This window comes from Dermacentor albipictus, chromosome 10, assembly GCF_038994185.2.
Source record: "Dermacentor albipictus isolate Rhodes 1998 colony chromosome 10, USDA_Dalb.pri_finalv2, whole genome shotgun sequence".
Taxonomy (NCBI): Eukaryota; Metazoa; Arthropoda; class Arachnida; order Ixodida; family Ixodidae; genus Dermacentor; species Dermacentor albipictus.
The window spans coordinates 14106939-14131435 of record NC_091830.1 but is presented as its reverse complement, the minus strand read 5'-3'; the positions used below and the strand labels follow the sequence as shown (position 1 = coordinate 14131435).

Below are 24497 nucleotides of genomic sequence, written 5' to 3'. Positions count from 1 at the left end.
CTTGTTGACTTCACTATTTCTTATTGAACAAGCATTATAATGTTTGTAGACTAAAAGAACAGATGACATGCGCACCATACGGAACTTCTCTTAATTTTTCATTTGACACTAGAAACGTAAAGTCCACCCAAGATCTGCACCCTTGCAACGTAAAACAGAGGTGACCTGGTGGTTGCCTAGATTGGTCCCTGAACCTTTATGTCATCCTATAGAAGCAAAGAAACTGCTTTCCGTGAACCAAATTAAAATTAAATTTCAGTATTAAAGACATGCTTGAAATTGTGTGCTTATATATATTTATATATTCAGTGAATGAAACACTGTTTCATTTATAGGACAATTTATTTTTATCACATTATGCATCAGAACATGTATTTTCAGAAATAAGTTTGAAGACCATGGCATCAGCCCCTACTACGGCAGCTTAATAGCTGTAGAACTGTGCTGCCGAGCTTGAGGTCACTGGTTCAATCCCTGTCGCAGTGTATGGATTCCAGTGGGGGTGAAATGCAAAAATGCTAAGTGTACTTAAATTTAGGCGCACATTAAAGAACTCGAAGTGGTAAAAATTAACCCGGAGTCACCCACCACGGCATGCCTCATAATTACATCTCGGTTTGGGCATGTAAACCCCATGCACAATTCATACTTAATTTAGGCTGCGGCAACATTAAAATAATTTCAGTTTCTTTTATTACTCAAACATGCACACAAAGGCAGTGCTGTTAAAACATTGACTGCCCCGTTTGGCTCAGCAAGGTTGCAGGCCATGTCAAAAGACAGCGTCAAGAACATGCACCTTTTCATGCAACATACTCCCCGATCAAAGAGGTATTGTAAATATGAAGAAGCAGGCAGAAAACACAATCACAACCTTAACAACAATGCGGACCAATGAACAGCTGAAAAGGTATAACGCCTTTTTGGTGGTGTATGTGTGTGACGCTGCCATAAAGCTTCTTGCTCTCCATGCTGTGGGCCCAGGTTCAATTCCTTGTAAGGGGCTGAACTTTCTTCCTTCTAAAATTTTTCTTTTTTTTTTTCATTGAGAATAAATATATTGCCAGGCCAGAGTGGGTACAGGTAGGCAAAGAAAAACTGTCGCATTTGATAGTTTTGCTATAAAATATTTCATGAGATGATGGCCTTTAACACTGGACACATTCCACACCTTTATCAAAAGGCATTGCAGGGCCCCTTAGAGGACATTTCTCACAAGGTAGTAACACATTTATTTCTAACAAAAATACAGGTAGCATGACTCTTTGGCACTTGTTTCACCCAGTCATCCTGGTGGCCAGCCCATCTGGCGACCACCAAGGACATGCAGGTGAAGGTGGTAGACAGACTGGCAGCCTTGCTTCCCATTGTTGACCACTGCAAAGCAAGCAGAAAAATATCCTTTCACTCAGAAGCGAAGTATATACAAAAATGACTCAGACATGTCACTGTCTTCAAATATTTCATGTTTGGTCACTGAGCAGCGAGATGACCAGATGAGTGGGGACAACAAGCAGACAGCTCTCTCCCATAACAGCAGAGAGAGAGAGGAACAACTTTATTTCCCACTGCAGGGTTGGAAGGCCTAGTGTGGCTCTTCTGCATCAGTTGACTCATGTCACTGCCTGGAAATTTCCTAACCCCATCACATCACCTAATTTACTGCTGCCTTTCATGAAAGTGCATTTCGCTTTCCTTGACACTCGTTTAGTTACTCTAATAGACCACTGGTTATCTGCTTGCACATTACATGACCTGCCGAACTCCACTTCTTACTCTAAATATCAACCAAGACATCAGCTTGCCATGTCTGCTCTCTAATTCATAATGCTGCCATCTAGTCTTTTAAGCAAGTACTGAGAAATCTTTACGAAGTTGCAGAAACTCTACCACGTACCCTGCAATAAAAGAACAACATTTAGTAAATATGAAGTCTGGGAACAATATAAACAACAATATTTATACCGAAGCTAGTATACACATGTAAATGTGGACCTGGTGCTGACATTCCGACATGATAACACAGATTAAACATTGTCGACTTGTAACAACGAACCTAAATATGATAAGGTGCTCATAAAAATATCAACATGTGTGCTGCACACATTATTTTTTCACTAAGCTCGCATGTGCCAGCCACAGGGCAAACTAACGTATCATAATGTCATTATGCATCTACCTCCTGGGTACTCGAGCCAGAACTAGCTCACAGATTCAAGTACAGCCAAACCTGATTGGAGCGAACACGGATATAAAGAATTATCAGGTTTAATGAAGTAAATAACATTTTGCCTCGCTGATATTACAGCGTAACATATATGTTTATAACAAATATCGGATATAATGACACTATTGTATCGCCTGCAAATTCGTCATAACAAGAGTAAACTGTATTACAGTTATCTGAAGTATTTTTTCTACTAGTTAGAGGCCTTCATTCAAAGCAAAAATGACAAACCGAATGTGTCATCCCAGTACTTGCTTAATTATTGGTGCACCATCTTCCATTCTGTCACTTTGTTGTGCAGTCCTTAGCTTACTTACAAATTTTCTTCTTATTCTCAAAGTTACAGATTCTTAGGTTACTACTGGCAAGATACAGTGGTTATATGCGTTTCTTTTCAAAAATGCTGGTAAGAAGCTATTCATGATATGGGAGCACTAAATGCACTCCAACTCTACTGTTACTCATCTGCAGGTTTCTTTGTCACGGACGTAACGGCACAAAAACACAGTAGTACCTAGCCTGTAGCCATCCTGAAGCTTCTCTTGTGCTGCAACCTTCTTGGCTGTGAGCATCAGGTGGCCCAGCAGCTACATCGCAGAAGGATAGAAAACAAATATTGCCCAACATTAGCAAACCAATCGTGTGAGCATCTTGAAATTGATAAGAAGCACAAAGCCCCATCTACAGTTAGTAACAAAAAAGAAAACAGCAAGAAAAGATGGCTCACAACACAGCATACAGAGGCCTTCCAGAAACCAGACTACACATGCTTGTACAGGCAGAACTGCATGTTTAAAATGCATCACACTTGAAGCACAAAAGTGTCAGGAACCAAGTGAGGAAACCACAAGAAATGCTGAACAACAGCTGTCTAACACAGTTGATTCGAACCTTTCCTCTTACCCTTTGCAATAATGAAGTGACCCTCCGTCGTGCCATTTGTCCAGGAGGTCATGATATTGGCACAGTGGTATCATTCTCTGCCACTAGATGGCCCCACCACTCCATGCGAGATGACTGAAGATATTTTCAGATGACAATTCGAGCACAGCATGTGAAAATGATGCAGAAGCCATTGGGCATGGTCTGTTAGGATATCACAGTACTAATTCAATGATAAATGTAGTTCTTTTGCCTGAGGCCCTGGGTTTAAAGAGACCCTCAAACGATATCGACAATTTTGTGCAAAGATACTGAGTCACAGGAGTAGGTCCTTCTGATCATTGACGCATCTAAGTGCTCTGTGTAAAGCGTGTAATTTATTATAAGGTCTTAAAATTTTGCATCGCTACCGATTGCAGCATTTCACTCGGCTGAGTTTTCAGCCGTCCCTGACCAGGTGATGCAAGGTGACCATATGACGCCAGAAGGGCAAGCTATCCGGCTGGTTGCCCAGGGCAGGTCATTAATAATTTTTCCAACATTATGGCGAACAAATGTTGTTCATAATAGTTGGAATGTTATTTAATTGGTTTTTATAAAAAAATTAAGTAACAGAAAGCTAAAGCAAAAGGACAATTTACCACTACACACAAGACTTCAGGCACACAGCAAGTGCCATCTGCTTGTGTCACAACATGCTCTGCAACGTTACTAGGAGCTCCGTGTTGACAAGAGCTCCACGGTTAGCCCTTGTTATGTTGTGGGCTGCAAACATAGCGACTGGCAATACGTAAAGCTGCGACATTGTGTCCAACTACAAGGCAGCAGATGAGCGAAGTGGCTGCAGTGCATCGGACTGTCAGTATTCAATCAGCACCAGGATTTGTGCATTTGCAGCCGTCACTTTATGCAGGAGGATTACTACCATATTTGTGTTTCGCGTGTGCAGTATTCAGGTAATGCGAGCGCAAGGGAACCGGGTCTGGGCGTTTCATGGGAAGAGCAGAGGTGTGAACGTGAACAGTCTGCCCAGTGCAGTCACCTGGTGGCAAAGAGCTCAACTAAGCAGAACTAATATAGCAGTAACGAAGTGTATTCTTTGCTACTGGTGTAAATATTTGGCAGGAGCGTAATCATGAACACATTGTTTGTCTAAATGTTTAAGGTGTTTTACACTTGGTTAGTGTGATATTAGCTCTTTGATAGGCTGGTTAAGCTCTGCACCACGAGCCTGACCATGCAGACCGATCAGTCTACTAACGTATGTCTACACTAAAGCTCCTTCATCACAACAATAGTAGTATGGAGGGGCTTTAGTTTATGCCTCCATTCATCCATCAAAACGCCCAGCTCACCTGTGGTTACCGGAATACAGGACATGCTCGGCACTGCGATAGAATGCTCCCAATGCACGCTGCTTCAATAGCTCTCGCTTGGGATCGACTGACAGGCGCCTGGAGGAGAGGTTCGAGAGACTCCACACGCTGGCTCCAAGACAACCGGAAGCAGATGACACGGCATCCCATTATGTCGCAGAGCCAGTGACGGTGGAGCTTAGTCCCAATCACTCGGCGAACAAGTTGAGGAGAAAATGAATGAACTTGTAATCATCCATAGCTCTCTTAATATGAGACGCTTCACACAAATTGTGGTTTCAATGATTTACCACAGCTGTACCTTATGTGTCTAGAAAATTTGTCTGAACCATTTCAGGGACCCTTTAAAAGACGGAAGACATACAAATCGATCTATGGTGGAGACTAGTAGAAGCCAGCTGGAAAACTGCTGACACAAACAAAAGAAAAGCAGGCAATGAAGCAAGTTTTCTATTTTGAATATTGTGGCTTAGGGCACAAAAGCACTAAAAGAGATTCACTATGGAAAGGTAAAAAGAACACGTTTGATGACATGCACCACCATCCCATTTCAAAGAAAGTGTTGATAGTGAAGAAGGATAAGCACAGCCAAAAGCACAGGTTAAAAATCACACTATTTATTGGCAAGCACATATGTAATTTACATGTCTCACCAAATGTTCCAGAGTAATTCCATACATTCAAAGATGTACAACACTATAGCGATTTGTGCGCAATTTGATCAGATTCTTTGCTATAAAATTGGCCACAATATTCAAACAATATTCAATAACTGTAGGCACATCCTGTGCTGAGTGGCAACTTGATAACTATAATCATTTGGAATGAACAGACACCAGCAAAAAGCAAAGCACTGACACGGTACAGTATCATAACAATGAGATTTGTCCACTTTTGCTTTTTTTTAGAGACACTGCTGAGATGTGGTATAAAGAAATTCACCCAGCAGCCATGATGATTACTCTTGCGCAGAGTAAGAAAAAAAAGTTTCAAGGGTTTTAGAACTTGAAGGAAAGGGCAGGATACATTTTGACTGAATCTGCTGGCTCCCTGCTGCACGTACAGGTGTTCCTGTGATAACCCTCTTAGGGTTGCAGCATGTATTAATAAATATTTTGCTCAGGTGTTCAGGAGAGCATTCTTTATCCATGTTGAAGAAGTGTTGAGCATTGCAGGGTCATTTTAAAGTAAGCAGAGCATGGGCAATATGAAAATAAGAAATGTAGGTAGCAAGAATTACCTGAACATCTTCATCAGTGGCTGAGTCGAGCATGGGAAGTGCCTTCCTTGGGATCACCAGAAAGTGTACGGGAGCCTGAGGATTCACGTCCCGAAAGGCAATGCACTGCATAAAGAAGATTTAAAAAAATGAAGACCGCCATGTATGCAGGTCCAATTTTAGACTTGAATAGTTTTACAAGTAAGGTGGCTGGGTGAGAAGTAAACTGTGTTACATCGGCGATGTACAATGATGATACTCATTGTAATCAACACAGTGTTTTCATTGTAATTAAATGCTTAACTGCTGTCACAACCATCTTCTAACACATCTCTAGTGGTATGTGTTGATGATACTCATTCTGATCATCGCAGCACTTTGTATAGCTTGCGCAAGCACACAGATGCACTAATAGGATTGTTGCTCAGTGCTGATCTCAGCATGAACCAGACAAACAGCCCAACTAGTTGCACAAGATTGTTTGCTCTGCTGACTAAGCAATAACCAGTAAAGACTGGTACTTGTTGAGGCTGCTTAAGTTCAGCTGAAGCCTGGTTGATGACACCCTTGCATAGCATTTCACATTTAAGAGGAAGCTTTTCTGGGTCTCCTATATAAGTACATAGGAAAGGAGAAATCGCTTTTCTCGGCAACCACTGCACCAGATTTGATAGGTTTCTTGCATTGGAAAGAAAAGGTTAAGATCTAGTGACAGTTGTGAATTTTTTATTTAGGTCTTCAATTTTATAGCAGAATTGGACAAAAATTGCAAATTATTTAGAAAATAAGACCATCAAGTTTATAACTCTCTAACTCAGCAGTGAAAATGATATCACAGCTCTGTAAATTCCACCTAATAGTAAATCTAAAGCGGACAAATTGATATATTATACATGGCTTTCAAATAGACCCCTAATTTGTGAGGACAACTTTTGCAAGACCCTTGTAAACAATGCAACAAATTTGTTAGATATAAATTGACATATCAAATTTGTCTGATTTGGATGCTCTAATGGATGGCGTTTCCAGGACTGCGATATCTGTTCTAGGTGCAGAGCTAAGACTTTGTAAGCTTCGTGCTTCTATTCTTTTTAAGCTTACGAATTTTCGAAAATTTCACAGAAAAAATTCAGGTCCTAAATCGAAATTCTGCTTCCAGCAGTCACTAGAATTTAACTTTCTCTTTTACATTTAACGAATCTTATTAAAATCTGCCAAGTGGCTATCTTAGAAAAGTGTTTCTGCATTTTACATCTATTTGAATAGGCAGCATCAGAGTTGGGGCCGAGCTAAAGCTTCCTCTTAACAATGGCTGCTACCTCCTGCAACTGGTCCCATCATACTGGCCAAAGTTGACAAGGAAGATTTTACAGTAGCAAACACACCTTTGTCAATAGGAGGGAAGGCTTAATCCTTTCCCTCCCATTGACGAGTATAGTCGTGAAATTTTGTACGAAAACCAATGACAACTATAGTTGTCATAAACAAAGATTTGTCACACAGTGAACCTATGACTCTTCCTGTTGCATCTAGTTGCGATTCCTGACACTAGATGGCCACACTTGTCCATGTTGTACCATTTGTGTCTTGCCTTTCATTACAGTGCCACCACTGATACCCACACATAAAGCATGGCTGCCTCCTCGAAGCGAAGCAATGAAAGCGCACGTCAAAGTAAGTATTTGACGACTCCTCATTGGGACCACAGCTCTATAGAATTTTGCTCAGAAACGAAAAATGAAGCGTGCTCACCTGAGGAGTCCGATGACAACTATTCTATGGGTGGCCCAGAGGACCTTGCAGTTGCCCATGCGTCTACTACACAAAGACAGCCTACTTACTTCTTTAGCAGCTGTGTAAAAGTAGCCACTATTCATGTGCATGTTTTTACAACATTTAGCTTATTTCTTCTTTATATTCTCTTTCTTTTTCATAGTGCATCAAGCCCTGCAAAACGCATTTTTGCAAGACACCAGGGCCATACAGTGATGTCTTCTTCAACCTATCTTATTAGTCAACTTGTGAAATAAAAGAACCCCATTGAACTGAAACGATGGTACCGTTTTTATTCAAAAAAACAAGCTCTACAAACTGAGTTAAAAAACTTCCAGTAAATTTGGTGCGATCTTCCTCTGCTTTCGTGGTAGGGAAAAGGTTAAAGCCACTGTGTGCCCTGATCGCTATACTCACCGCTTAAGATCTGCAACATAAACATTTTTGGTAGAACATATATCCATAGTGTAACAAAGTGAACAGCAATTATTCTCGGCCAATATTTTCATTACCCCACTGACCCTTATGCAATACCCCGTAGACAATTGTTTAAGGTAATAAAGTGAGTTATTTCACAGCATTTGAGTGAGTAGTGTGCTGCAAAGAACGAAAAAGTAATGCTGGAGAACAGCTGCCGAGTTCAAGATGATGCTTGGGTATATAGAGGGTTAGCTGCATAGACAAGCAAGCTACGTAGTCTTGAAGCCTGTGCCTGCACTCTTAAATAAGTTTGCACCCTTTGGGGGCTTATCTTCTCCCACAACAATAATCGTCATCTGCCTTGTTCGCATTTCCTTTCTTAAAAACTCTGTGCTCACTCGCTATACTTTCCTGTCAAGAATGCTATGTCACACTGATGACGCACATGTTCATGACCTAGAACATTTGTTAAAGGGACCCTGTAACGATTTTGACAATTTTCTACAAACATATCGAGTCATTAGAGTAGGTTCTTCTGATCCATAATAGACATATCTAAGTGCTCCATGTAAAGCGTGTAATTTATTATAAGGTTTTAAAGATGTACATCGCTGTCGATCGCAGCAAGTCGCTTGGCTGAATTTTAAGCCGCCCTTATCCATTTGACATCATTTTCCCTAATGACATTAGTAGGGCGAGCTATCCAATTCGCTACCCAGTGTGTGTCATCAATCATTTTTCCAATTTTATGGTGAACAAATATTGTTCGTAATAGCTGGAATGTTAGTTAATTTGTTTCTATAAAGAGAAAGTAACAGAAAGGGAATGCACAAGAACCATTTCTCACTACACTTAAGCACTTCCGGCACATAGCAAGCATCATCTGCTTGTGTCACAATGCGCTCCATTTTGACGAGAGCTCCGCGCCCAGAGTCGGTCTCAGTCTTTTCGCGAGCACCATGCTTCGACTTGGTTGCATTGTGGGCTGCAAATGTAGCGACTAGCAATATGTCAAGCTGCAACATTGTGTCCCTCTGCAAGGCAGCAGACGAGCACAGCGGCTGCAGCGCATCGTACTGTCACTATCCGATCGGCGCCAGTATTTGCGCGTTTGCGGCTGTCACTTTACAACGGAACATTACTATCACAACAGCGTTTCGCAAGTCCGGTATTCGGGTAAACACAAGAGCAAGGGGACAGGGCCTGGCCGTTTGACCATGCCATTTCATGGGATGAGCAGAAGCGCAAACACGAATGGTCTGCATAGTGCAACCACCTGGTGGCACAGAGCTCAACCAAACACAGTAGCTGTAACGAAGCGTACTCTTCTTTGTTGCTGGTGTAAATTTTTCGCAGGAGTGTAATCGTTAACACATTGTTTTTGTAAATGTTTTACTCTAAGAGCTATATTAGCTCTTTGTATGGCTGGTTAAGCTCTGCACTAACGGGTGGCTGGACAGTGGAGACTGATCAGACAGCTCATGTATGTCTATGCTAAAGTTCATCAGCTTGAGTTTACGCTTCCACCGTTCTATCGAAACGCCCAGTTTGCCTGTGGTTACCGGAATACCACACACATTCAGCGCTGCGACAGAATGCTCACAATGCACGCTCCTTCGATAGCTGTCGCTTGGGGTTGACTGTCAAGCAGCTGGCGGAGAGGTTGGACAGGCTTCGCGCATGAGCTCCTAGAGAACCGGAAGTAGACGACATGACGTGCTATCATGACGCAGAACCAGTGAAGGCAGAGCTTAGCCCCGATCGCTCAGCGAACGAGTCAAGGAGAAAATGCATGGCTATAGAGGAGGGTGACTCATAATCGTCCGCAGCTTTCTCAATATGAGATGCTTCATGCAAATTGTGGTGCGAATGATTAACTTTAGCTGTATTCTAAGCGTATACCAAATTTTTCCGAACTGTTTCAGGGGCCCTTGAAGCAATGAGGTTCCTCGACATTCCTTCTATTCTTGTATCGCACATGCTAGCTCTGTTCACACGTTCGTATAAATCTACGAGGGGAAAGGAAATTATTTACAGGCCGTATTCGATGCAGGCGAAGTATGTTTAACGCAATCGGTTTCGGAGCACTCATCGCAGAGAATTTAATACCGGTGTCACACGACCACTTACGATCGCGATCAAGCCCGATCCGGATCGAAGTTCTCGACTGCAATTGGCTGCCTCGCGCAGCTTGCGCAAAGTAACCAATCGCGACCGAGAAATTCAGTCCGGATCGGGCTTGAACGTGCGCCGTGTGGCACCCGTATTATTTAACTTATTTTGCCGCATACCGATGTGCTGGGAGCAAGATCCCCCATAATTCCGCATAATTCTCATACCTTGTCGTCCTTGTAAATGATGTCGGCCGGTATGCTGCCGTCAAGGATCTTGGAGAAGATGGTCGGCTTGCCGACGCTCGCGGTTGCATTCTTGGCCTTGGCGACTTCGTCGCTGCCGCTGCTGGACGATTTCGAACTCTGCAAGAGCACACCGGCCAGCAGGCAACTCAGAAACAACAGCGGCATCACGGCGATAGCACCGGCACTAGTTTAATTGGCCAGCATACCATTCGGAGATACCGCCTTCGACAAGGAGGTCGATCGAGAACGCGAATCCGAACGCGTTGATCCAGAAAAACGAAGCCGCCAAGTTGATGGGGAAGGGCGGCGATGTAGCAACAACAAAACTCGTCCGAGCGCGCGTCCTCGGACCCGATTGTTTTTCTTTCCGCGTTGATAGCACGAGCGGCATCGTACTACGTGTGCCGTCGGGCACGTTCGCAACGCGAGACGGGAAGAAATCAATCTGCGATGCCCACAGCACGTTGCTGCGATAGGATTTTCGGTATCCCTCTTTTTTTATCAAGCGTGCGGCGTCACTTTACATCGCATGACAAAATCCTCAGGAAATTCCACAGAAAACAGAAACCTCCGGGTTGAACCCTTGAAACTCAGTCCGGCTGGCGTGATAAACCAACAAAAAAAAATGCACTTCGAACTTCAAATTTGAAGTTGAAGAAAAGCTACCGCAGGTCACCTGAGCCTTACCGTAAGACACAGCAGTCTCTTCTGCATACCTGAGCCTGAACATCTTACTTGTGCGTTCAAAGGGCGAGAAAATATTGCGACACAAACTTTCCGGGCAAAACCAGCTGACGGTAGTGCCATGGTAGTGCGTGCCCTGAGGGCTACATGTTCACGTTCGCGGCCGCGACCTCCGAGATTTGATAACTGTTTGGGAATCTCGGAGGCCGCATTGCAACAGGTTGCAAAGCGGCAGCTGGTTTTGTTTTCGCCACTACGCAGTGGCGCTGCCTGCGCGCGCATGCGCGCTGACGCTGTTAAATGCCTGCCCAACATGGCGGCGCGGAGGGTCAGCCCTGCGAGCTGAAAACAATGTCAGGCTCGGGCGCCTAGTGTCTTCACCACGGAGCTATGACTTCTTTGGGGTCGGTGTTCGCGTCCGAGAAGCGGCTGGCCGACTACTTCGTCGTCTGCGGTCTAGACCTCGAGTCGGGACTAGAACCTGACGCTCTCTCGGGTAAGACTGCAAGCTTGTGGGTCTCCGTAGCACCGATTGCGAAGCTGACTGGGTGTAAAAAATGCGCTGGTTTATGTTTTGCAACGCGAAGCTGAGACCAGTGAACCCTCTGAAATGTTGTGCCAGCCCTAGTCGGTCGTGCTCGATTGCATCTTCGAGCAATCGCTGCAGCCAGCCTTCGCTTTCTGCGCGGAAACGCACGCACAAGTTTGTTTCACTCTTGTTCTGTTTCCTCCAATCTTAAGCGCAGGGTTGCGGTTAACGCAGCTTTTCTGCGATTTTGCACGATCAATCTGAACTCGCCCGTTGCGCCCGTAGACTGTCCGATCTTGTCGTGCAAACGAGTAACATTTCGATTGTTGGAGAAAAAAAGAAAAGGGTACTGCGCGCATCCGTCCGTAAATCGTGACCCGTCGACAGTCGTCCCAGGAAACCCGCGTTGTTCGCGACAGCGCGCATTGTCGACGAACTGCGTACCCCCTCCTTACTTTCGCCGTCGCTTTCTCCGCAACCCGGATTTTGAAATTCCTCGGACGGGAAACGATGTCGGGATGCCGTGCGTCTTTCGAATTCAGAGATGCGTGATTTTTCTCAAAAACTTCGGCGTGCATGAGTTTGCAGTGCACCGTTCTGCAAGCACGTGCGCTTAAACTGAAAGCTCTTGATGACGAAATAATTCACACGGTGTCCTAGAAATCGAACGCGTTGAGTGCTTTCTATATATATGTGTGTGTGTATGCGTTCCGATCGCCTCATCTTCGAAGGTCTGTCGCTGATTACACGTGCTACAGGACGTCGTCATTTGCCGAATCGGTGTAGCAGTCTTCTCGGAACCGGGAGCCTTTGCCACTTTCCTCTTTTCTTTTCTTGATTAACCACTTAGTTATGGTGTTCCAGTGCAGCTGCAGGTGTCTGCTAATTAGGTTAGGAAATTCTTGATGGCGCGATATTTTTTACCTGCAGTGAAACGACCTGCGCTTTCGTTGCGTCATTTGCCGCATATAGCACCGCTGTCTTTCTCAGATCTTCGGAAGAACTTGGCTTTATTTTTTATGATTTAAAATGAAGTGGAAACCTTGACGTTACATTTGTTTATTATGCGTGAATTTGTTTTGTGCAATGTCATCAATAGAAGAGTCACGGTTTAGGTTTCGCTTTAGGTGGTAACACCTTTCAGCTGAACTGCATCCTGTGTACTCACTTGTGTGAGTCATGTGTGAGCCAGGTATGAGCTTCACAGTTTCCATGGCAACCGCATTCCACAATAACATGTGCACACATTGAATGCTTGGTATGCCTCTAAACAGCTGTGGTGTAGCGGCTTTTTTTTTTTTTTTTTTGTTCTTTTCATTCTTGATCGTCGCTCACTTCCTGAAACCTTGCAGCTGCGTGAATGTGACTGCTCGACCTCGGATGTCATTCAGAGCCACATTGCTTAGAACTTTTCCTTCCACATATTATTCATCCGGCATTAGTCATTGCCTGATATTTTCAGTGCATGTTGATGGAAGAAATATATTTTCGGTGATAATTTGTGAAAACCGCAGTAGTATTGCAAATGTTGTTTACAGTATAGCAGCCTTGTTTTTTTTTTGTTTTTTTTTTCACTGACTCGCATTTATTTTGGTCAACATACATTTCAAGTGGTTCTGTTTAACTACATGGTTACATTGCCTACTTATAGATGGCACAAATGCTGCTAGCATTATTGCTTGAATCAGAAGTAGAGAAGCAGGCAATCTTTATTACTGATTATTTGCTTTCAATGTCATATATTTTTGAGAGGGAAAGTTGTCATCGACCCGAATGTAGCACAGATCTATGAAGGAAACCTATGTGGGTTTTTCACAAAGAAACTTCACAGGTGATTAAAGATTTTCTTATTCAGTGTTCCTGTGTTTCGAGTTGTCAATTGATTTGCTCACACTGCAACCTGCTAGCCTCCTGGGGATGTATTCTTGGGCAATCACTTTCATCGATGCTATCGCTTTCGCCTGACGTATGCTCAGCCAGCCAATAGGCACGCACTGAAAGGGATATTGCTGACAGCGATCGCCCGAGAACACATGGAAGGGCAGGCCTTGGTCAGGTGGTGTACTGCATTATGCCTCCCTTCCTTATTCGGTGACCAATAAACAAGAGCAAAACTGATCTATCGTGCCATGCCCAAAGCTAACAAATCATTGTCGCCCACCCTCCTTGGGGGCAGTAGTGTCGCGCTGCTAAGCATCAGGTTGCAGGATCAAATCCCAGCCACGGCAGCCACATTTTGGTGGGGGCAAAGTGCAAAAACGCCGTTCTTAGATTTAGGTGCACGTTAAAGGACCCTAGAAAGTCAACAATTCGGAGTCCCCTACTATGCCGGGCCTCATAATCAAGTCGTCGTTTTGGCACGTGAAACCCCATAATTTCTTTTAGTTTTTTATATATGATTGTAAAACCATGAAGGTGTATTAGCTTCCTGATCTTAGAAAGGCAGGACTTGCATTTTCATTCTAGAATGTTAGCATTTTTCTTGGACACGCTTTTCCACAGTGTAGGCTCATGCCAACTGAATAGCAGTCCATTTTGCAGCAGATTCCTAGTACTTATTTTTCAAAATCTGTGCAGGGTTGAGTTTGTAGCAAAAGTTTAGGCTTTGATTAGTGGCAGACTTAAATTCTGCAAATGCAGTCAAATCTCATTATAGCAGAGTCGCATTTGGCTCAAACATACATTAACTATATTGGTCATAAATATATATTCATTGATGTTTTAGATTTACTTTGTTATATTGTATAATTCATTATATCTGTATTCATTATTATGAAGTCCTACCATATACATGTAGCTTGACTAATAATTCTGAGGCATCAAATATTTAAATTTTGTTGAATAATAATCATATTGCTGGTTATCACACAATTTCTGGGCCGAGACAATGTAGCAAATCTATTCCACTAGTATTCCTTGTTGAGCTTCGTCAGTGGTTCGAGTGGTTGGTGTTCTCCCCTCTTTACCGGGATCAGCCGATCGCCAACAGTAGATGGTAAAGGAACAGGCTTATGCAAAAGGAATTCTTAAATACACCAGCCATGTTGTTGGCCACTGGTATGAAAATTTGTCAATAAAAAGATGATATTGTGCCTAATCTGTCTTCAAAAATAATTTTAGACATTCATCACAGAAATGTATGTTACAGTCAAACCTTGTTGTGACAAAGCCACACCCCACACAAAAATGTTTGTTATATCTGAGAGCCATTATAAGTGGTATTCATCTTATCAGACATCTAACAAATTGGTCAGTGACCGAATTTGAGATCTTTGCTAGCAGAAGGCAATCTCTGGAGCTTGTGCAAAATAAAAATTGGCCTCACTATAGCCGATTTTGTGTAGCATCTTGCATTTTTTCAGTTTTTTTTTTTTTATGGTACTAGGAGAATACTCTCAATAAAATACAGCATGGCCAACGAAATTTTAATTTATTTCATTATGTCCATTGATTTGTTATATTGAGGTTCAGTGGTATTTTGCCTCTTGCATTGTTGTGGAAACGTGTGGATGGGAAAGGCAGAGGTATGAGGGGCTGCATGATGAAAGATTTGCTCAGGCTAATTGATAACAGCTGAGGCCGCAGAAATGCGTGGGTACTTGACTTCAGGGTGTTTCTCTGTCCAGGCGACCACCTACACTTCACGCCGTTAGATCGTTGCTACAAGGGCAAGGTTTTAGCGCACTACCCCGAGAATGTCTCCTGGAACCCCTTCGACCCCAGTGCCATCGGCATGGTAAGGTTTGCCTTCTACTTGAAGATTATTTACACGTGCCAAAAACAGCAGGAACTCTCATGTACAATCAATGCCTCAACATTCTGCAAATGTTGGAGAACACCCATTCTGCAATGTTGTTTTGCAATGCAATGTTGGAGAACACCCATTCATGCACCAACTTGTCAGCTGGCTTTTAAGGGAGGCAGGAAAAGAGAATTTACCATAGACACACTGCATCCGAAACTTCTTATAGTTTTAATTACGCTACATTTGCTTGCCCTCGGATGCCAAAGAGCCTAAATGACCAAAAAGCTTTAGCTTAAGTGGTTTCAACATATGCTCTAAATTTAGCAAACCAACCAAAGTTTTGAGGTTTCTATCAGATAACCAAATTTTTGAATTATCTGAGCTTGAATATTGTAAGGTGGCTGCATACTGAATAACTGTGTGGTTGTTACATGTGAAGCAACAACAAACAAAACAATCCTGTAGTTACATCCTTAAGCAGTGAAACCAAGCTTTATTTATGATGAAGTGAAAGGGTAGGATGGCTCAGAGTTACGGGGCTGATTGGTTTTTTTTTTTTCCTTCCAATCGAAACTGCCACCAATCAGCCTAGTCATGCACCCCACTTTGACCAACATGTGGAGTGTCAAGCTCAATGCGGCCGAAAAGCTAAAGCTAGCAGGACAGTCTCAGTGAAAAAATCTTCGGGTTCTCCATAACCAATTTGCAGTAACTGATCATCCACAGAGAAAGTAATCTTGTAGTTCCAGATGTTAGCTCCTTACTCCTCCCCTTAACAATATTCATAAACCACATACCATGCACTTTAATCTTTTCTTACATTCGTTTTCTTTTTCTTTGTTTCTGCACATGGTAACAACTACAAAAACTATCAAAACACTGAAGCAACAACATTAACTGAGATTAATCTGGTGCTTGTCATGTCAGGTATCAGATTAGCTGCCATGCATCTTCTGTCTTCATCAAATGCAAAGGCCTGGCTTCAAATGTGCATAAGATGCACAGCTTACTAGATGACGAGGTTTATGATTGAGACTGCTGTAATTACTGGTGCATAGAGATATTGTCGTATGTGTATCTCTTTAAATTACTATGCTTTTGAATGTTTCTCGATGCCCTCCACAAATTTTGCAGTGGGTCATTATCTGTCAAGGAAGGCGATGAAAAGTTTGCTAATTAAACTTGATTAAATAGTCATTTGTGCACAATACAAAAAATATTCATGACTAGCGTGAACAATGCCCGTCAAGGTGCACTATGTACTGTTTGCATAAAGCCCTCCATTAGTTCTTCATTCTTGATGACATTTAGCCGGACAGCTTGTATTTCCCTGTTCATTTAACTTTTTTTTCTGTGATAACACTATAAATGATTTGATCTAACGCTTTTGCTTTGCTACTAGCCATTGTTTTCTACTGACCTGCCACTGGTTATTCTCATTCCTGCAGCTCTGCTTGCCACATGGACTATCCTTCCGGACGCAGAAGCACGCCCGTGAACCCTTCTTTCACCCGTTTGTCATTACACGAGAGGATGGCTCACGGACTTACGGCCAGGCGCTCACCTTCTACGAGGAGGTCACCGACCGGCAGATCTGCTCAGCCATGCAGACATTACAGGTGAGGTCCTACGTGCAAAAGGGGTGCAACGTTTGCAAGGCTCTGGCCTCAACCTCGCAAAGAGAGGTGTAATGCTGCCCACTGGCTAGAAAGCATGCTAATGAGGTCAACAATTTCAACCTCGGCCATGAGGTTGAGTGAGGTCAAATATTCGATGTGGTAAGATTTCGAGGTCGAGGTCTTCTGGAACTGCTCACGTGTAGCATTAGTGGAATTCTGCACAACATAATTTGCAGAAGTAAGAGAAAGAGAAAATGACAGTAGCGCATAGTCTGGAAAACAGCCACTCTTTTCTCTGGCAAACTGTTAAATGTTGTGGGAAATGTGGGTTGTGAATGGAGCAATTGACTGTTGAAACGCTGTCAGCAACATGCCTGTGCAGGTCTGCGTGGGAAATTTTAAACAGCTATACACATACTACATCAGTGAACCAACCTTGAGCTCGTGAAATGTGACTTGCATTGGAAAAGCTCATCTCAGGTTGTGATGAGGTTGTGATGAGGTCTCTTAAGAACATGTCAAGCTTTTTGGACGAGGGGGAGTGAGGTCATGAAGTCTGATCACCTCGCTGAAAACTCGGTGATAAATTAGATGATTTTGGAGTCCTAAAACTTCTGCATTGAACATGAACCTGGGAGTGTAAATAAAGGAAACATCAACGTGCACTCTAAACAGAGCCTGCATGCTAACCTTGATTCCCGTGGTGTTTGAAGAACTTTAAATGCTGGACTACTGCCTGATTTTCATTGTAGCTTAGAGTTTCTTATAAAAATTACTAAAGAGCACTCGGGCACCATTGTTTAGCTGCCATGGCATTCTTGGGTACAGCATGTGTGGATTTGTCTGATTTTCTTGCTTGTGGCTTGAGACGTCCTTGTGGTGTTACTTATTACATTTTAGTCATTTAGTTTTTCAAGAAATCATATCCCTCCAAATGCAAGAAGCCAAAAAGTTTCCATTCCCATGCATAATCGTTGGGAATTGTTGCACTTATAGTGGAGTATTTTGCAGGAAGAATTTTCAATGTCACAAAGCTATTTGAAGCCAGAAGGACAAAGTTTATAAAGACCCAAGTACTGCTGCCCATCATTTATGACGTATGTTTATTCAAGGTGAATTCCTGTTGTTTGTATTACTGTTTTAACAATGTGCCCATTTTAACTTGTAACTAAATCCCCTAGAATAATGCCTTATGGGTGATGTAAGTACTCATAATAAATAAATAAATTCCCGTGCTGGCAGAACCGCCATACTCGCAGCTCTCATAGACATTAGTGCCGAGACTCCTCGCGGGTAATTTTTGTAGAAAACGATTTGGCACGTAAGTGGTTGTTGGCCCATAACATAAATTCATGCTCTGTTGCTGCGACAGGCGATGCATCTGACGGAACTGAGCTCAAGCGGGAACAAGGCACCGCTATCACGGACAGCAGCAATCAAGACAGAGGCCCCCGTGTCAAGGTCACTCCCCAGGTCGTTTCGGCTCATGACGACCTCAAGGTCTTCAGACTCGAGCGGGGGAGCCCTGTACGACATAACCAAGGTGAGGACCTTTCTTTCCCCCTGTCTTCCTTGTTCGTTGATTTCACGGGGTTGTAACTAACAAAACTTGGCAGTGCCTCCATCCTTTGGACATGACTGGCTGTATTAATGCGATTATCAATTTGTCTTATGATGGGTGTTTGGAGCTAGAACCTCCTCCTGTCAGCCTTCATGTTCTCTTGCCTCTCTCTCGTTTACCCTGGTCCCTCTACCAATGCAGGACACGCTGTACGTGAGCAAAGCAATTTGCCTGGTGACCCCACTGCCACTGGTCAGCGTATGCAGGACGGTGCTTCAGAAACTGCTGTCATTGGTGCAGGGGCGCGACTCCCCGCCACTGCCCCTTGAGAGCTATGTGTACAACTTGCTCTATGAGCTTCCCTTGCCTCCACCAGGACGATCGTTGCGCCTCAGCTACCTCTACCAGGACTACGTTTGCCAGAGGCCAGGTCTGTCTCGTTTAACAGCACTTAGTTGTTGAGCTTGTCAGTTCATAGTTCATGAGATTCGTTCTGCATGCTGTTAGGAAAGACGGATACCTTCTTTCTTGCTCACAAGTTTGGGGGGAAGCTCGACGTGGTGTCACCAAAGCAACGAGAAAACCGGAGAAGGGGCATGAGGCATCATTGCTGCGCCACCCGTAGGCTGCCAATAGGAGTCGAGGCACGCAATGGAGGAAATTGGCACATGTGCTTTCCACAGGTTGCAGAAAAATGTAGCTCAGTCATGTGCTGACACATATATTCAATGTTGTAGGAAGTACCACACGCACATTGCCTATGTAAGGATGGCACTTGACTAGAATGAGTGTTGGAAAGCACGAGATAATTTAGTTTGATGCTAAAGTTGATCTCGAAATGCTCGACCTGGTGCCATCCACATTATTGTGACGTTGTGACACAGAGCAAAATTTACTGATGTCGTCTTGCGATGAAGCTAGGTATGGTGATGTTGGTAATAAAGAAAACAAAGAAATGAGAGTAGTAAGCAAGCTTCTTCCGGCTGTGCTCGCACGAGTGCAGCTGCCGCAGCGATGGCAGGAACAAAGCGAACCCATGTACAATGTCAGGATGTGTTCACTTTCTGGATACTGAAACCAAAGTTGGTTCGTAGAAGCAAGTGTTGTAGTGTATTATTGAGGGTGTCCTAATTCTTGTCAGTGTTTGTTATATGTTTTAGCACATTTAACTCTTTCGCTGTCACGGACGTACCGGTACGTCATCGCGTTTCCACCCCACGGTGTCACTGACGTACGGGTACGTTTTCTATCGTGCGTTCAAAATTTCGTGCCCGAGCGCAATGCTGGCGCTCCTTAAGGTCCCTAAAAAACGATTGAGGGACTTTAGCGCTCCTGAATTGGCCACGCCATCTGTTGACTCTTTCTACAAGTTCGTATATTCTCCCCGACCTGTGTTAATCCGTGTATTGAAGAGTACAGTGCGACTGCCACTCCCCACTTTCTCTTTGCTGAGTGGTGCGGTGGCTCCGCGTTCACTGGATCATTCGTCACGCGCGTGTGGTTATGGGTTCAAGGGTTGTTCTGCCACTTCTGCCATCTCCGTTGGTTTGAAAGTTTTTATTTTTCTTCTGTTGGTGTGTCTGCTACGCGCGTCAAGTTCACGCGCATGTGCCGTTGCCTCTCCGAAAAGTGTGACTCGATTGCTGCTTTCGCTCTCTCGCCGAACCCTCGCTTCCGACTTGCAGCAGTAAACGTAAAGCCCTTCGAACTTTGTTTAGCCTTTTTCCATCTCCCTCTGTCTTCTTGATCATGCAACGTCCCATTTCTCTCCGTTGTGCGGGCGACTGAAAGCGCATCCTCACAGCGCGCGGTTACTTTCGGATGGCTGAGCGCGCGGGACCTTCGTCTGCTCATTGGTGCAGTGGCTCAATTCCGATTTAGAATACGAGCTGAGCTCGGATTCGGACTCGGACAGAGTCGCATGCGAGGAAGAGGGTTCCGCATCATCAGATTAAGATGTTGAACGGATTTTATAGTCAGGCTGATGATGATGATGATGTTTACTTACAGCAGCTGCAGAACACTGAAATGTGCATATAGCATTGACTAGGTTATTTTTATACCAATCATAACCAAAATAAATTGCTATGTTCATTCCCTGTTATGCTCGTTCCCTGAAAACAAGCCGACACTGGGGGTGCGTCACGGCCAGAAAGGTCCGACAGCGAAAGGGTTAAACCTTAGTATAACACATGTGCACACACAAAAAATGACAGTCGAAATTGTCATATGGGCATTCCTTCAAGTTAGAAATGACCTTCCTCGTCGTGCAGGAACGGGGGAGCTTCCCTTCTTTGACTACTCGTTCCGGGAGCTCTTCGCAATACTGGGCCTGGAGAACTGCCTCCAGCTCTTCACCAGCGTATGCTTCGAGAACCAGATCCTCCTCTGCTCCGAAGGTAACGCATCCCCTGTCGATCCTGGGTCGGCATACTGACTCGCTAGTACACCGACTCGTACTCGCCGCGCAGTCATTTCACAGGTGTGAGGTAGACTGTTAGTGAATGACGAAGGGTGTGAGGGGAGTCTGAAGAGCAGTGATTGCCAGTTGACATGAGTTTCAATGAAACTCGGTGACAGTGGTTTTGAGTGGACTTGGAGTATGAACATGAGGGCCTGTCAGCGAGTGTAAGTGGACGCAAGTGAGTGGGTGGCAGTGGGTAAAATGCATTTAAGTACGAACGTGAGTGGGTGCTGGTAAACGTAAATAGAAGTGACTGTGACCGTGTGTGAGTGTTGGTGAGTATGAGTGGGCATGAGTTACGAACGTGAGCGAGGGCATAGCCTGCGAAAATATTGATCAGTGAATATTTGCTTTCTTCTGCCTCCCTATGCTGTTAATCCTTCATGCAGTATAAAATTCAGTGCTCGTGTGGACCATTTTAGTGAACTGTGGAGTTCAACATTCCCCTGGCCGTACAATGCACTGGTTAATTCAAAGCACAGCCCGCAGGCACTCACTGTGGCACCTTATCGGAGCCTTGTGTCTTTTTACATTACTATCCCTGGCTGGCACTCCCAGGGCTAGATAAACTGCATGAATACCCAAGAAAATAAATGGACAAAGGGACAGCTGCCACCCTAGCTTGATTGGTAGAGCATTGCATGCATCACGTGAAGGCTGTAGGTTCAGTTCCCTCTTGCAAGAATTGTCTTTTCCATCACTTTCATCATATGTCTACATTTAAGAAACACAGTTAACTTGCTATATGCTTTCCTTTTGCTTAATAGTCTGTTGACATTTTGTGGCTGTAACTAGCAAAAAATCTGAGCCTCTCACTTTGCCTTGCTCTTCTCCCGTTAGGGTATAACCTCATTAATTTGACCCTTGTTAATTAGTAAAATTTGATAATTTGGACTCATCCTCTGGTTCTGGCAATCTTGTGCATTATTAATAGCATCAAACTTCTTAATTCAAACATATTTGACTGCACACTGGTTAATTCGCACAACTCTCGGAGCACAGTGAGTCTGAATCCCCGCAAATGCATGACACAAAAGCAGCGCTAGTGTCCCATTAAAACGAAGCGGCAGATTTCATATTGCCATTACTCATCTGTGGAAACCGTACAGGGACGACAGGAATGCCAAACACATCACATCTATTTGGGCCTTTATAGCCTTTATTTTTACGCTTACTGCCGTGCATGTCACCACGTTCGCCATGTGCTTTAGAACTGCGTAGTTGCCATCCATGATTATGTCTATAGCAACGACAGTTTCGTCTGCAGCAGCTACACCAAAAACAGTCGATGATGATGAGTGATTCTACATGACCCACATGCTGGGATCAAACTCACCGGCTACATTGTGATAGATGAGCAATCTGTTGGTGACTAGTTTACTAGCCAAAAATAATCAGGACGAGCGCATGCGAAAAGCATGTTTCGGATAAAAACACGGGGCTTGCACCGCACCAGCACTCTGATGGAAGTTGCGAGGCCTTCACCACTGCATTCACTAATCAGTCATGAGATGATGATGATGATCCACACTGCTTAATGCAAAACAGATGCAGGATTTGCTGGTTTATTAGGTAAATAAAGGCATGTTGATGTACTAAGCATTTCCTTATTGTTCTCGTGATAATCCGACATTTGGTTCATTCAGACATTTCTTTTGGTCCTGTGAAATCCGAATTATCGAGGTTTTACTATGTAGGTAGGCTGATAAGCTGTGGTGATTGTGGTTAATCTGTCTGAACCTTGTGATGACACTGCAGCTGAACTAATCTTAGTGGCTGATTTGAGTTACATTTAAATCATCATCAAATGAACGTGACATTGGTGATGGTCTATGAATCATACCAAGGTCTACAGTTATAGGCGTTTTTGCCGATGAGCTATGAATCATGCCAAGTTCTACAGCGACAACTGTTTTTGATGATGAGCTATAAATCACACAAAGTTCTACAGTGGTAACTGGTTTTGATTATTATTATGAGCTATGAATTATGCCAAGTACTAAAGCAATAGCTGTTTTTGATTATGAGCTATGGATTTCACATAGTTCAACAGTAATAGCTGTTTTCGATGATGAGCTATCAAATCAAACTTAGTTCTTGAGTAATAGCTGTTTTATAACGATATTGATCAGTTTTGAATTGCACGAAATTCTGCAGCGATAGCAGTTTTTTGGTGACGATGACTAGCTGTAAATCACACTAAGTGATACAGCGATAGCTATTGTAAGCTATGCCTTTGCTCAGAGTGGGGCAGTAGGTATAGAACTTCACTGGGATCAATCACTCAGGATAGTTCATTTACAGCTGCTAACACTGAATTCATTGTGGGTTTGCCCTTGCTCGAAGTGGTGTAGTAGGCCTTGAACATAAACCCAATAAGCCACACAGGTTAGTTCACAGCTGCTATTGCTGTAGGACTTCGTAACTCATCATCACTATCATGTTGATTTGGCGATGATGGTTATATTGATCTATCACCAGTGAGCCATAGTTCCCATTGTCTTTAAATATTGTCACTTTCAGCTGCAGTCCACAAGCACATGCTAGTTTTCAATGCACCCCTCCCTCCCTCCCTCCCTCCCTCCTTCCCTCCCTCCCTCCCTCCCTCCCTCCCTCCCTCCCTCCCTCCTTCTCATTGCATATGGTGTGACTTTATGTGCAGACTACGACCGGCTGATGCTGGTGGCGGAGTGCGTGACTTGCCTGCTGCTGCCGTTTCAATGGCAGCACGTGTACGTGCCGATCCTGCCTCACTCGCTACACCACTTTCTGGATGCACCAGTTCCTTTCCTCATGGGGCTCAAGCACGTCTGTGGGGGCGAGCAGGCCGACGCCATCTGTCCCGGCGAGGTGCGACTGTTAAAGAGACACAAACAAGAAAAATAATTTGGGCTGGGTTATTAATAAATAGTCTTAGTATAACACCGGAAAAGCCACACATACTGTGGGAGGAGACTTGGTGAGCCAGAACAGACACAAAAATGAAAGATTGACGGTGGAGCCACCTTGAGGTTCTCGCACCATTTTGCCTCGATATCATGGATTTCAACAGCATTCAACAGCATCTGTGTGGGCCTTATGACATCACTCTGACGTGCCAGCACTGGATCTTTGACGTGGAATTCAAGAAATGAAGCTTTGGCCTTCGTTTTCTCTTCTAATAATCAACATGTTACCGTAAAATTGCCAAGGGTAGAAATTTTAAAGAAAGCGTCATTAGTATAAACTGATTCATTGTTTGTCTTTGATGTCCGTTTAAGCATAGTAGTGATCATCATCTCCACTGTGGAACGAAGGCCTCTTCTAGCGACCTGCAATTACCCCCATGTTGCGTAAAAGTTGAGCCTTGTTATAATGAAGACATTGGAGAGGAAAATAATTTCGTTATATTCAGTATTTGTTATGACAGACACACTGATATTGGCAAAAGAAAATTTCCAATTAGATTGGTTATGCATAACAAACACAAACGTGCCTCTGATAGGCTGGTGAAGGTTCCGTTGATTTTGATGGGTTTGTTGGCAGATGGCTGTGCCAATACATGGTACATTAACAGCACCAAGTTACCAACTTGCTTTCTGCTGTCATGAATGTCGGTGTGATCGGCGGGTTGGCTTGCTGGCTGCAGGCCAGCCAAG

General features: G+C 43.8%; 2 protein-coding genes across 8 annotated transcripts in view; one reads left to right on the top strand and one right to left on the bottom strand.

The window, feature by feature from the left end:
- Nucleotides 1-1216: 1216 nt before the first annotated feature.
- LOC135915823 (adenosine 5'-monophosphoramidase HINT2-like) lies at nucleotides 1217-11113 on the bottom strand. 2 transcript variants are annotated; one of them, XM_065448994.1, is made up of 5 exons: nucleotides 10945-11113; nucleotides 10237-10374; nucleotides 5726-5830; nucleotides 2742-2814; nucleotides 1217-1377 (listed from the first exon to the last, which is right to left on the bottom strand). In XM_065448994.1, exons 1-5 carry the CDS (start codon nucleotides 11062-11064, stop codon nucleotides 1286-1288), a joined length of 528 nt encoding a protein of 175 aa, XP_065305066.1. In that variant the 5' UTR covers nucleotides 11065-11113; the 3' UTR covers nucleotides 1217-1285. The 2 variants fall into 2 exon arrangements, with proteins under 2 accessions (XP_065305066.1, XP_065305067.1); XM_065448995.1 differs by lacking the exon at nucleotides 10945-11113 and adding an exon at nucleotides 10464-10642.
- A 118-nt stretch (nucleotides 11114-11231) lies between these two features.
- The window catches only part of pns (DENN domain containing pinstripe), a 64553-nt gene continuing 51287 nt past the window's right edge, over nucleotides 11232-24497 (top strand). For all 6 annotated transcript variants that reach the window (XM_065448993.1, XM_065448991.1, XM_065448989.1 and 3 more), the window contains exons 1-7: nucleotides 11232-11437; nucleotides 15097-15206; nucleotides 16664-16834; nucleotides 18207-18377; nucleotides 18597-18825; nucleotides 20669-20794; nucleotides 23522-23709. In XM_065448993.1, coding sequence (XP_065305065.1) covers nucleotides 11332-11437; nucleotides 15097-15206; nucleotides 16664-16834; nucleotides 18207-18377; nucleotides 18597-18825; nucleotides 20669-20794; nucleotides 23522-23709 — 1101 coding nt within the window. In that variant the 5' untranslated portion in view covers nucleotides 11232-11331. The remainder of the gene's footprint in view (nucleotides 11438-15096; nucleotides 15207-16663; nucleotides 16835-18206; nucleotides 18378-18596; nucleotides 18826-20668; nucleotides 20795-23521; nucleotides 23710-24497) is intronic.